This window comes from Strix uralensis, chromosome 17 (genome assembly GCF_047716275.1).
Source record: "Strix uralensis isolate ZFMK-TIS-50842 chromosome 17, bStrUra1, whole genome shotgun sequence".
Taxonomy (NCBI): Eukaryota; Metazoa; Chordata; class Aves; order Strigiformes; family Strigidae; genus Strix; species Strix uralensis.
The window spans coordinates 10,953,640-10,966,226 of record NC_133988.1 but is presented as its reverse complement, the minus strand read 5'-3'; the positions used below and the strand labels follow the sequence as shown (position 1 = coordinate 10,966,226).

At 36.8% G+C, this 12,587-nt stretch overlaps 1 protein-coding gene across 15 annotated transcripts in view; it reads left to right on the top strand.

Moving 5' to 3' along the window:
* Nucleotides 1-12,587, top strand: part of EP400 (E1A binding protein p400) — a 52,937-nt gene that overhangs the window by 29,175 nt on the left and 11,175 nt on the right. For 8 of the 15 annotated variants that reach the window (XR_012631342.1, XM_074887599.1, XM_074887601.1 and 5 more), the window contains 19 exons: nt 487-654; nt 2,640-2,731; nt 3,507-3,805; nt 4,554-4,756; nt 4,858-5,027; nt 5,245-5,441; nt 5,923-6,034; nt 6,741-6,884; nt 7,212-7,370; nt 7,640-7,723; nt 8,281-8,412; nt 8,533-8,577; nt 8,686-8,839; nt 9,269-9,510; nt 10,051-10,224; nt 10,466-10,513; nt 11,532-11,668; nt 12,217-12,273; nt 12,389-12,467. Coding sequence is in view for 14 of the 15 variants with exons in the window: in XM_074887599.1 (XP_074743700.1) it covers nt 487-654; nt 2,640-2,731; nt 3,507-3,805; nt 4,554-4,756; nt 4,858-5,027; nt 5,245-5,441; nt 5,923-6,034; nt 6,741-6,884; nt 7,212-7,370; nt 7,640-7,723; nt 8,281-8,412; nt 8,533-8,577; nt 8,686-8,839; nt 9,269-9,510; nt 10,051-10,224; nt 10,466-10,513; nt 11,532-11,668; nt 12,217-12,273; nt 12,389-12,467 (2,696 nt within the window). In the remaining variant the exon portion in view is untranslated. Of the gene's footprint in view, nt 1-486; nt 659-2,639; nt 2,732-3,506; nt 3,806-4,553; nt 4,757-4,857; nt 5,028-5,244; nt 5,442-5,922; nt 6,035-6,740; nt 6,885-7,211; nt 7,371-7,639; nt 7,724-8,280; nt 8,413-8,532; nt 8,578-8,685; nt 8,840-9,268; nt 9,511-10,050; nt 10,225-10,465; nt 10,514-11,531; nt 11,669-12,216; nt 12,274-12,388; nt 12,468-12,587 lie in introns of all 15 variants that reach the window. The other 7 variants (XM_074887605.1, XM_074887604.1, XM_074887602.1 and 4 more) reach the window with 2 other exon arrangements.

Here is a 12,587-nt window from a genome sequence, read left to right as displayed (position 1 = left end):
AACATTCTTGGTTTGTTCTGAAATGGTGTAAATAATACTTCAAGATTGGTGTGTCTCTGAATTTTGACCCAACTCTTACCCTGACCTGAATGCTCTACCTACAGTATATTTTGCCCTTAAATTTCCCTTGCTGGTGGTATGTGTGTTGCCAAATTCAGGAGAACCTGGAAATCTTGATTCTCTGCGGCCAACAAAATAATGGGAGAGAATGCTCAGTGAGGATTTTTTGGTTGATTGGATTTCCTCTGAATTCTGTATAAAATACCTAGACTTAGACTGATACCCCTACGATGTGAAACTCCTCTTTAACTATGAAGACTTGGGTGTTTCCATCCCATTGGATATTATGGAACTTTAAATCAGATTGGTGTAATGAACTTGTCTGGGAAAATTTAACACAGTTTGAAACAGTTAGTATCTTTTGCTGGGGAACACTGTTCTTTTTCACTCTATCCAGCCTAATTTTTCTTAAATCCTCCATTGCAGGAAGTGTCCTTCAGATTGTTTCAGCACCTGGTCAGCAGTATTTGAGACCTCAGGGTCCGGTTGTCATGCAGACAGTTTCCCAAGCAGGAACTGTTCAGAACGCTCTGAATGCTTTAGGAAACCAGCATCAAGCAGGTGTCCCAACTTCCACAGCAGTGACACAACAAGGTAGGTTTTCTAGCCTGAAGAATTGTCTCTCTCCAAACATTCAATTACTAAAATCACATTGATATATAACTCCAAATTGTTACAGATCATAGTTCTGTAAGTTGAGTTCAGAAGCAGGTAAACTATGAAGCAAATCCTTTTGATTTGTGTGTGATGTGTACTGGAGTTTTAGAGAATTTTTAGTACAGACTTGGGAGAGCTTGAAACTGTATTAAATATATATAGGATTTTTTTTTACCAGTTGTGTCTTAGGTCAGATTTTTGTGGGAAGAAGTGAGTTTGAAATACTTTGTTACTTTTTTTAAAGAAAGATCAGGGTGATTATTTTTTATACTGACAGAGAATGTCCACACTGATTTTGCTTTTATCTAATTTTCTTTGCTTCTTTATCTAATCAAGCCGCTGTTTTCCCTTTCCTTCTGCAAATATTGCTTAGGTGTTTGGTGCCTTGCTACAAAAGTGATCAGTTCCTTGCTTAAAAACACAATCAAGATGTTGATCAAAAAACAGTAAGAGAAATTGCTGTCTAGGATGCATTTACAACAAAACAGCAGGTTGTTAAATGATGATAAATGCAATGCTAGGAGTTTGTTCCCAGGAAGTGGCCATCTGCTGTAAATTTCTCTGGATATAAACCATTCCCTCAGAACAGACTGTTTACTGCTCCTTTTTGATATATTAATGTGCCCTTGAAGTTCATATTTTGCCTTTCTGAAGAATAAACATCTCATCATAAAAAGGGGAGAAAAAGCTTCAACAGGCTCTTAGTTGTTGGGAGCTAAAGGATTTCTGTAATAGTTTGGAAGATCTGTGACTCAAATGTTTCACCCTCCAGCTCTGATTACATTACAGGTGCTCCTTATATGGCCACAGTTCAGAATGAAAATTGATGTAAGATTTCTACAAAAACTTACGCATCTTACTAATCTCATGATGGTTAAGAGAGAGCTCTGTTAAAAGCAATAATAACTAAAGTACTGTTTCCAAGTGATAAAAGAAAACATTATTTTTACTGTTCATCTTTGGAGGAAGATGTAAAGCATATTGAAAATACTTATTCTGACTTTCTGAATTTTGGGTAAAATGCCAAATAAATTCCATTGCTTTGGGTGATTGCTGGGCTCATCTGTAGCTGTGTAGTAAAAATGGATTTATACTCACTGTCTGTATTAGCTTGTTTGTAATAAAAATGCAGAAGGGTAAAACTTAAACCTCTCCATACTCCTTGGAGTCTATTATTCTTAATGTAAGGGCTAACACCTGCTTGTTAACTTGAATGTGGTTCTTCATGGGTATATTGACTCGCCACTAAATTCAGTTTCATAGTGATTAGTGGAGGGCTGTGCTGCTTGTCTAGTAGAAATAATCAGTGCTGATGAGCAATGCATTCTGGCTGAGATAGAAACCTATATATCCCATCAAGAAAATAACTGCTACGCAGTGTCTGTAGTCTGCTAGTACATGAAGGGTATTACTGTAGTTTCGATTAGTTTACTTGTGCGTAATGTTCTTACAGTGCAGTTAGCTGTCTGGGAAGGTGTCTGCTAGCAGTCGAATTCACAAGAATGCTACTATGAGATTCCATCATACAGTTTCATCCGTTTGTAGATACACTGAATTCATCTGTTTTCTGAAAAATCTTGATTTGTTTAAGATAAATTAGAACAATCTTTTCCTGATTCAGGGTATACCTAGTGCACAAGTCATGACATTTTGAACAAACTACTAATGCAGCAGGTCTTTGTGCAAAGCAAAGTAAAATTCCATTGATCTAGCTTGGATTTTTGTGAAGACAGTTGGTGTAAATATCTGTCAGATATCTGATGTGTAACAAAGTACAGATTTGCAGTACCCGGTGGACATTTAGACTAAAAATTTGTCTGTAATTGTGATGTGTTACAGCTATGAAATGTCTACTTATTGAAAATAATAAATGAAACCAATCTTCAGAAGAATAAATATATAAACACAAGGTTTATCCTCAGTTTGTATTCCAGGTAGAACTGCAGTTACTAATTTGTCATCTGGTGACATGGGAGCAGCGTTAAAACCAGCACCCTCACATGGACAATCGCAGGTACTTAATTTTTATTTTCTTATGGAAACACAACTTTTCAGGATTGATACCAAGTCCATGTAATAGTTGGAAGCTATAATTTACAAAGCTGGAATTAATTAGGAAGCTTGATGGTTACTGAGTAGGTAAAAAAAGCAACTTTTGTCAGTGTTTCAGGTTGGCATATCTGATGCATTTTCATCTGTAATCCATAGTTTAAAATAAATTTTATAAAAGCAGCCAACAGCTTTCTTGTACTATGATGGCAGACAGGTTCTTATAACTGTGATATGTCGTAATTAGTAATACATAAATAAAGGCATCATAAGATTTTCTGTGTGTTTTGAACACAAAGGCAATTGGACAAATTTTTATAGATTTCTAATTTTAACAAGTTTTTAGAAAAGATACTAAAGCAACCTGTAAAGCACAGGGAAACGTCAAGTTAAACTGTTCAAGAATCTGCACCATATCAATATTAATGTGTTGATTGAAATGTCCCAAATATAAATGATTAATTTTATTTCCAAAACTATGAAAACGTACTTTAAAAACAAGAAGATACTAAACTAATATAGAATTGATTCATTAATATGAGTGGAATTTAGCTGTAGTCATCAAATTTTATCTGAAATTTACACCTTTTGTGACTGGTCTAAGTAGTTGTCATAATCTAGGGTGTTGGTGGTATAGAGCACACAGTATCCTGATCCTGATAGCTTCATTCTAAAGAAACTCTAATTCCTAAGTGATTGTGATGAACAGCAAATGTTGTTTTCAACTTTTCTTGGCAAAGGAAACATATGAAGAAAAGAACCGGCTTTTGAAGGAGCGCCTGGACAGAATATTTTCTGGCAATGAGCGCCGTTGTTCACGGGCCCCAATGTATGGCAGAGACTTGCTGAGTGTTTGTTCTTTGACTGGTGAAAGAAAGCCCTCTCAGCTGTCTTCCAGTGAAGACAACAGGTGGAGGTGGGCTGGCTTTGTGAACTGTTGCCTTTCTTCAAGTGCCTCTGGAGGTCCAAGTAACCCATTGCAAGAAATGATCCTGACTTCGGTTCGGCAACAAGAATCTCTAAAGAATGTTATTAACAGGTAATGGGTGACTCTGCCTTGTAGGCCCTTACCACATTTAGTTATTTCTTAAACATTTCTTTTCAAAAAAACTTTAAAACCTTGTTTCTGTTCATCAGCTTGTTTGGTTTGGATTGATTTATTTAGCAGTAAATGAAGTGCAGTATGAACATAAAAATAAGTCACTTCTGTTTCTTTTAGGATCTTTATAGTAAGAGTTTTCAGTGCCTCATTCCTAGTTTCAAGCCCAAATTCAGCTGACTATACATCACCATACATTCTTATGCTTTGGATTTATTTCTGAGTAGGTACCTCTTAGAGCCAACCAACAAGAGTTAAGACACAGAGATGTAGGCAGAAGCTAGTTTAGCTGAAGCTGATGTTTAGTGGATTATGTGCAGAGCAATAGCTGCGGTTTTCTAGAAGCATGAAATGCAATTAGAAGAACTCAAACTTTATTGAATTGCTTTTAGTAAGGTTGGTATGATGGATGTTTCTTGTGTTTGAGCTGCAGAGACTGAATACATGGTCACAGTGCAAACACCTTAACAGAAGCTATCATCAAAGCAGACAAGACAAAACAAAGGGAGATGGAGAATGTTAACATGTTAACACTTTGAAGTTATGCAGCACTTATTAAGTCACTTTAACAAAGTGGTTAGATAATAGTGTAAAATTACATGGTTGACAGGCTGAAATCATTACTGCAGATGATCATTTTGTATGTAAATTTTAAACTCATATTCCCTTGTTTTGATGCTTTTCACAGGGCCCTCTTCGTATTGCCAGCTGCAGTTGCTGCTCCCCCATGTTTGTATGTAGCAAATCCTCCCCCTTCATATAGTCACAGATTGAAACTCCTTAAGCACAGTCTTAAGCAGAAGGCAGCTCCTCACTTGCATCAGTTGCAACAGATTACAACTCCTCACTTGCTACAGTTCCCTGACCTCCGGCTGGTGCAGTATGACTCAGGTAGAGGAGGACATTTGCTGATAATATTTCAGTAATTTCCTGTTTTACAGGAATGGAATGTCTATATAAAACCATTATTGGTCTTCTTGTTTGAAATACAGGAAAATTAGAAGCTCTTGCTGTCTTGCTTCAGAAGTTGAAATCTGAAGGGCGCCGTGTGCTGATTTTGTCACAGATGATTCTGATGTTGGACATACTGGAATTGTTCCTGAATTTCCATTTCCTCACGTTTGTGAGGATTGATGAATATGCTAACCATGAACAGCGTCAGGTAAATTTGCCCTAACGATTGTCCACTGGTACAGCAATATATGCTGCTCAGGCTTTTATATGCTACAGTGGGGGAAGGAAATTTGCCTTGTGTCTTACTCATTTTGAAACACTCGACTTGTTTTTTTCTGTTTTTTCTTAGGCTACAGTGACTTTGGTTTGGGATTTTATTTTGCTGTATGATTTATTTACTCCTTGCTTTTATTCCGTTTACGTAGGAGCTGATGAAAATTTTCAACAGAGACAAGCGCATTTTCTGCGCCATCCTTTCCTCTCACAGTCGTTCCACTGGAGTCAATCTTGTTGAGGCAGACACTGTTGTGTTCTATGACAATGATCTAAACCCAGTGATGGATGCAAAAGCTCAGGAATGGTGTGACAGAATTGGGAGATGTAAAGATATCCATATATACAGGTGATGGTTACAGATGAACGAGCTCTCTTTATCATGCTTTAGTGTAAGGTTAGTTCAGACAGTCCTACTCTGTATGATCTGAAATAAAGTGGAAACAGTGCTGAAAACTTCATCTCGCTTCAGTAAAAAAGATACCAGGTTATCACATGAAAATGTGGTCTTTCTTAATGCCACATGTAATGAATGAGGCATACCTGCGTAGTTTTTTTGTCTGTTAGTTTACATGAAATTTTCTAAGTGAGGTGGTGTTTGATTTTTTTTTTTTTTTTTTTTAATTACACTAATTGTTACAAGGAAGCTTTAAAGTAGAGGTGGTAGTATGTGTTTTGTGCTGGGCCTGTACTAGAAATAAAAAGAAAAGTCCACAAACCACCACATTTTAAGAGTTCAGTGTTGTTCTCTAAGGGCAATTTTCTTTTTGTTTCTGAAAGCTTTGGAAATGACTTATCAGATTTCTATTCTTTTTCCTTTTTTTTTCCAGGCTTGTCAGTGGTAATTCTGTAGAAGAGAAGCTTTTGAAAAATGGCACAAAGGACTTGATCAGAGAAGTAGCTGCTCAGGGAAATGACTATTCAATGGCCTTTTTAACACAGGTAAGTTAATATTCACAATGCGTTCAAACACCCGTGTTGCAGTGTTTAATAAAGTCAAGCATCTGTGTTGGGGTGTTTAATAACAGTTTAGTAGAAATCTGTTTGGGCTAGAATTGATAGGTAAGCTTATTAGATTTCATGATTACTTGAACTCTAGGCGTTAGGACCACATTCTCTCAAATACTGTCCATCTGTTTTTGTTATGTTACTCGCATAGTGATGCACAGGCATCACCTATGTGACTTAACATTTTCTGGTTTCTTGCACCCTGCTGCAAAATTCTGCAGAGCTTGTAAGAATGAAGGTTTCAACAACTTAAAAAATGTGAAATATAAAGGTTGGGTATTTAGTGAGATAGACTCTTAATCACTGCTCTGAAGATGCAGAAGACAGTGACTGTACTGATGATGCTAGTCCATCCCCTTCTGGCACTCCCAGTGTGGTGGTGCAGGATGAGACACTGTGTATTTCTGGTTTTCCTATAAATTAACATTTTATTCTACTCTCTAGTCCTACAGGAGAAAGTTACAGAAGAGAAAATGGTCAATTTTCCAGAACTAATAGATAGCAGTTTATTTTTTCTTTAGCCCGTACATAGTTTATAAGGTCACTTGAACCTGAGCTAATTCAAAATTATATAAAAAACCAAAATGGTTCTGAAAACTGAATGTACTTCTCTTTGTTTTCTCCCCTTCTACTTACCAAGCAAACGATTCAGGAATTGTTTGAGGTTCATTCTCCTATGGAGGATTCTGGATTTAGAGTGAAAGCAGAAGAGTTTGTAGTACTTTCTCAAGAGCCATCTCCAGCAGAAAATATTTCACCTAAAGTTGCAAGACCATTCATAGAGGTAATTATTAACACATACATTAAAGATACAGCTGTGCAACATTAGTATTAAACAGCTGCCTTTTCTAATTCGGGTAAATTCTGTCAATCTCTTTTTCCTGGTAGTTTTATGTTTTGTTTTGTGTTGTTTTTTTTTTTTTTTTTAATTTTCCTTGTAACAAAAAATTCAAAAGCCCACAGCTGAGTTGTGTACTTTCTGGGGATTGTTTCTCTTGCCTCAGCAGTAACTTATTCCAGAAATTTGTGTTGGATTTCAGTGAACTCCTTATGGGGTTTCTTTCCATATTTTTGAAGTCTTCGTTATTTTTAAATTATGTCTTTCTGAAAGGCCCTCAACAGTATTGAACAAGAGGATGAGGAGTCAAATGATCGTGTACAAGAGATAGGTCCTGAGTCAAGCATTGAACCTTTAATCTCGGAGCTCTGTGAGTCAAAATACAATGAAGAGCCCTCACAGCTGCAGGAGTTAGTTGCTGTTGTGGATCAGGTACCATGTCTTTCTGTGAATATTTGGTTAAAAAGTAATGTTTAGTTCAAATATTTCAATTTCTTTGCAATCTGGCTTTAAAGCAATTTTGTTGTCTATGGGATTGATAGTCCCATTAAATGGGTGGGAGATCTCCTACTGATTTAAGATGTTAAGCCATCAGAGAGGGAGATTAGTTTTAAGGAGAGCTTTGATACATTATACTTCAGTTAAAATTTCTTTTATTATCCTCAATACTAACTTTTTTTTTCCTTGATATGTTCTCTCAGCTGACTCCAATTGAGAAGTATGCTTTGAATTATTTAGAGCTCTTCCACGTTTCAGTTGATGAGAATGAGCCACGGTTGAATGAGGTAAACCAACAAATCTTTCTTTTCCATGTTATTCTGTCACAGTATGTACAAACAGGGTTATATTTTCAATATGAAGTGGAAATTTCTCCAATGACATGGAATACATGGTAGGCACTTCTGTGATCTTCTCTTGCTATGCTATATGAGCACTGGAATGCTTTACAGAGAGCTGTGTCAGTTCTTAATTTCTTTTTATAAAATGGGAGTTACATTCTTCAGCACAACTCAGCAAATATTTGTTGTGCTCCATTGATAGTGGGGAAAAAAAAATAATTAATTTCAGTGAGCCTGCTTATTTGGGTAAAGGAGCTGTGTTCTGGTTGTCTTGGTTGTTTAACTAAAATTCTGAGTTTGCTTTATTTTGAGGGTTTAAAGACCCTCCACAGAGACGAAAAGATCTCTTCTAAGTGATTATGAAAGTATCTGTTAAGAAATTGCTGTAAGATTTCTGTGCCTGAAAATGTCAAAGTTCAAGGAATTTGTCCATAAAAATACAAATTGATAAATTTTGTGTCTGTTACTGCCTGAAGTTTATACGGAGTCTAACTTTCATCTAGATGGAATTGAAAACTGCAAAGAAGGTGTGGGAAGTCCAGCACATGAAGGAATTAAAGGAAAAAGAGCAAAAAATGCTTTGGGAGGATGAAGAAGAACTTCTAACCTACACTCGGGAGGATGCGTACAACAAAGTAATTCCTGATTAGTCTTGTTTTTCTAAATAGTGTATTTCTTAACAGTTATTCTGAGAATACCTTTTCCTTCAGGGCTCAGTTGGTTCATTTGAATTGTATTCTCTTTTTGCTGTGTAGGAATATGTCTATGAAGGTCCAGATGGACAAACCGAAATAATGCCAGTAAGTAGAAGGAACACCAGGCAACCTAAACAGGCTTTTTATTTTTTTCAAACATAAAGATCAGTGGAGAGTTAATACTGCAGTAACTACACATTTTGTTCTGTGCAGCTTTGGACTCCTCCCACTCCACCTCAGGATGACAATGATATCTACATTGATTCTGTTATGTGCCTGATGTATGATACCACCCCTATTCCTGAATCAAAGTTGCCTCCAGTGTATGTCAGGAAGGAACGTAAACGACACAAAACAGACCCATCTGGTAGGTGTTTGTTCAGAACTGTTCTGAGATTTGCTGCTGAAAGCTAAAAAAAATCAGGGGATTTTTCATACCTCCTACATGCCTGGTCCAGTAAAGATAAAATTTGCAGGTTTGAAGAGATGAAAATTCTTGTCTCACTGTGGTCTTGAAGCAATAGAATCACTGGAAGCCCCAGTTCTTACAGTGTGCCTTTCTATTTAGACATGTAGGTGTTTTTAGAAGGACAATTTTAGAAAATAGGCATTCTACTATGTGAGTTAGGACAAGGCAGATATGGCTTTATACCCATCTGTGTTTAGTTGCTGACAGTACGCTTTTAAGAGTGGAGAATACTCTGTACACATGTAGGAGCATTTTGCAGGTGTAAGTAGCAGAGGAATCAAAGAATGGTAGTAGCTATTTACCAAGAATTATTTTTTTTTGTCTTAGCTGCAGGTAGGAAGAAAAAGCAACGTCATGGAGAGACAGTTATTCCACCTCGTTCACTTTTTGATCGAGCAACTCCGGGAATGTTGAAAATGCGCCGAGAGGGCAAAGAGCAAAAGAAAAACATCTTGTTGAAACAACAGACGCAGTTTGCAAAGCCTTTGCCGACCCTTGTCAAACCAGCTACTGAGGCTGGACAGGATAATCCAGAGTGGTTGATCAGTGAAGACTGGGCACTTCTGCAGGTCAGATGATACCCACACCTTCTGTTGTTATTATTTATTGTATTTTAGCTTCTAATTTCAGAAATGGCTCTTTCCACACTTTATCTCTTCAAGGTTATTTCTGATTTTTAATGGCTAGTTTGGCATTTTGCTGACATAACTCAGAACAGATTGCCTATCATTTGTATTCCTCTAAGGATAAATTCAAGGTTAAACTACAAAATTCATGATTAAGTCCTATTTTTCTTGTAGACACCACTTACTATTATGTTCCAGATTAGTTGTGCTGGCTGGACTTTAGATAATGCAGCTAAGGTTCTCCTCACCTTTGAAAAGAGAGCAGCACTTGAATGGCAGCTCTCTGTGCCTCTTACGCCCATCTCCAAGTGTAGTAGCATTTTGTGCTTATTTATTCTCTGTGAATGTAGGTGAACCCATCGCCTGAGCCCTGAGCTATCTGTATCATTGTAGTAACGGTGTGTGGACACATGTAGATAAGGGTAGGTTTGGAAGATTGGAATGATTTGTCATCTGAAGCTTTTGTACCTTTATCTATTGTAGGCAGTGAAGCAGCTGCTGGAGCTTCCTTTAAATCTTGCTGTTGTATCGCCAGCACACACTCCCAATTGGGACCTTGTTAGTGATGTTGTTAACTCATGCAGCAGAGTCTATCGCTCACCAAAACAATGCCGAAACAGATACGAAAATGTCATTATTCCAAGGGAAGAAGGAAAGGTGAGTTTACACAGAATGATGCGTCTTTTTTTACCTTAAGTTTGTAGTTTTTTTTCCCTTATCTCCGTAAACACTTGTTTTTTGTTAAATGTTTCAACAGTGTAAATAAATAACTTTTAAAAGATTATAAAATTATCCTCATCAGGATTTCCACTTATTTTATATGATTTCTTTGAAAAGAAAAAGCACCTGAACAAAATCTTCCACAAAAGATCATCTAACTTTCCTTCTTATTTTACAGCTAATGTACGAAGCTAATCCTAAAAAGAAGACAAAAAGTATTTATAAGGTGTGCATTGGTATTCTTTCAAAATCAAATCTAGACACTGTGGTATTTAGCAGCAATGGAGGTGGGCAGATAATTCATATGAGATCCATGTTGAGTGTTACCTGAGTTCTGAAACATCAATTAAAATTCCAAATTTAATTTTCCTTTCTTTGTTGATACAGTGGATTGACACCAGACTTCAGCTTTTGGATTTGATAGATAAATTTTAAATCATGCAAAGAAGTTTGTGATTTCACTTAAACTGTAGTGGGTATTTTTCCACCTAACAACCACCACGTAACTTATCCTGATTATTATGATGGTACTTAAGATCTATAAGAATGTACTTCATGCTAGAGTCTAAGTGGATTACAAATATATAGTGAATTTAATGCTTGAAGCACTTCTTAGTAAACGAGGATGATAGTACGCTACAGAAACAAAAATAAATTCCATGATTGTAAACAACTTCTTCCAAACCGTACAGCAATTTAGTGGCAGAACTGGGTAGAGAATCTAGACCTTCTGACAGTAGTCCCATTCTCTGACTAATAAGCAGGTTTGTCCCTGACTGGCAGTTTCTACTTAGGAGAAGCCAAATGTTAGAATGGCATGGTGTGTTGGATGTTAACATAGCTTTGTTGGGAGAGCAGTGCAGTGATGGTTTTATTATATTATGTGTGCGCTATGCATAACTATAAACTAATGGGCTCTTGGTTTGGGTACTGAATTAAACTTGCAAAATCTAAACTAAAACAAATATTCTTTTTCAAATTAGAGTTTGCCATTTTATATGTCCCCAAGTGCTGATGCCAGTGTGACCGTGAGAACTGCTCCTTATTTTGCTCTTTCTTTATATATTTCCCATAGAGTTTTGTGTAACAGTAAGTTATCAGTGACACGAGGCAGAAACCAGTCTGTGATAGATATGTTGGAGTACGTTTTTAAATTATCTACAAGCGCACCATGTGTTTATACGTAGACAAAACACCACGTGGGTGTGTTCGCAATTGAAAGCTGGTTTGTTTTCATTTTTTAGACTAAAAACAGTCGCCCACTTCGTACCAATCAGATCTATGCTCAAGATGAGGGTGCAACCCACACGCAACTTTACACTAATCATTTTGAGATGATGAAAATGATTGCAGGGAAAAGAAGTCCACCTATCAAACCTCTGTAAGTTTAACTGGGATCATTCGATCCCCCTGTCACCACAGATCTGGAAACTGTGTTCTGAATTGTTCTTGCAACCGAGAGTTATTTTACACTCTGTTTCAAACCGCTGTTTTGTTCCTCTGTTCTTGATCTCTTTCCTTGCGTCCTGGCCTTGTGTTATTGGAACACCTTCATGTTTCATGTGTTTGGGTTAGCTTTTACTCACTGCATGAATTTGTTCTGTGTGATTAAAAGCAGAAGAGCATTCAGTTGGTTTTTTTAATCTACTTCATAAACTACACTTTCCATTTGCCTGAGTTGTAAACATTTTGATGTCTATGCTGTTTAGTAGTACATTGTTTTCTATGTATATTCCTGCAGTAAATTTTCTGTATTCATATTTACTCTGAGTCTTTCTTAAAATGTCTATCTGTATGCAGGCTCCAGTACTGGTGGGAATATCATGAAAATTTCACCAAAACTGCAGTGTCATCTGCTAAAACATGTCAAATTAAATACTGCTTTTAAGTTTTTTCTGTCTTCAGTAATACAGTTTCGCTCAATTTCAGACTTGGCATGAATCCTTTCCAGAAGAATCCAAAGCATGCATCAGTGCTTGCAGAAAGGTGGGCACTCTTTGTCTTAAAGGAGTTAAGAATTGCATAAAGGTGTTTTTTTCTTTTTTAACTTTCAGTTATTTATTTTTAATGATTGTGTGCTTTGTTTTATCATCGTTTCTAGTGGTATCAACTATGATAAGCCACTTCCTCCAATTCAAGTTGCATCCCTCCGAGCAGAACGCATTGCAAAAGAGAAAAAGGTATGGTCTCCATCTCAGCTATACATATGACTGCAGTAATTTAAAAATTAGACAACAGAGGAAGTACGAGAAAAGCTGCCTCCTGGGAGAAGTTTGGCGGTACAGTAGATGTTATGAGCA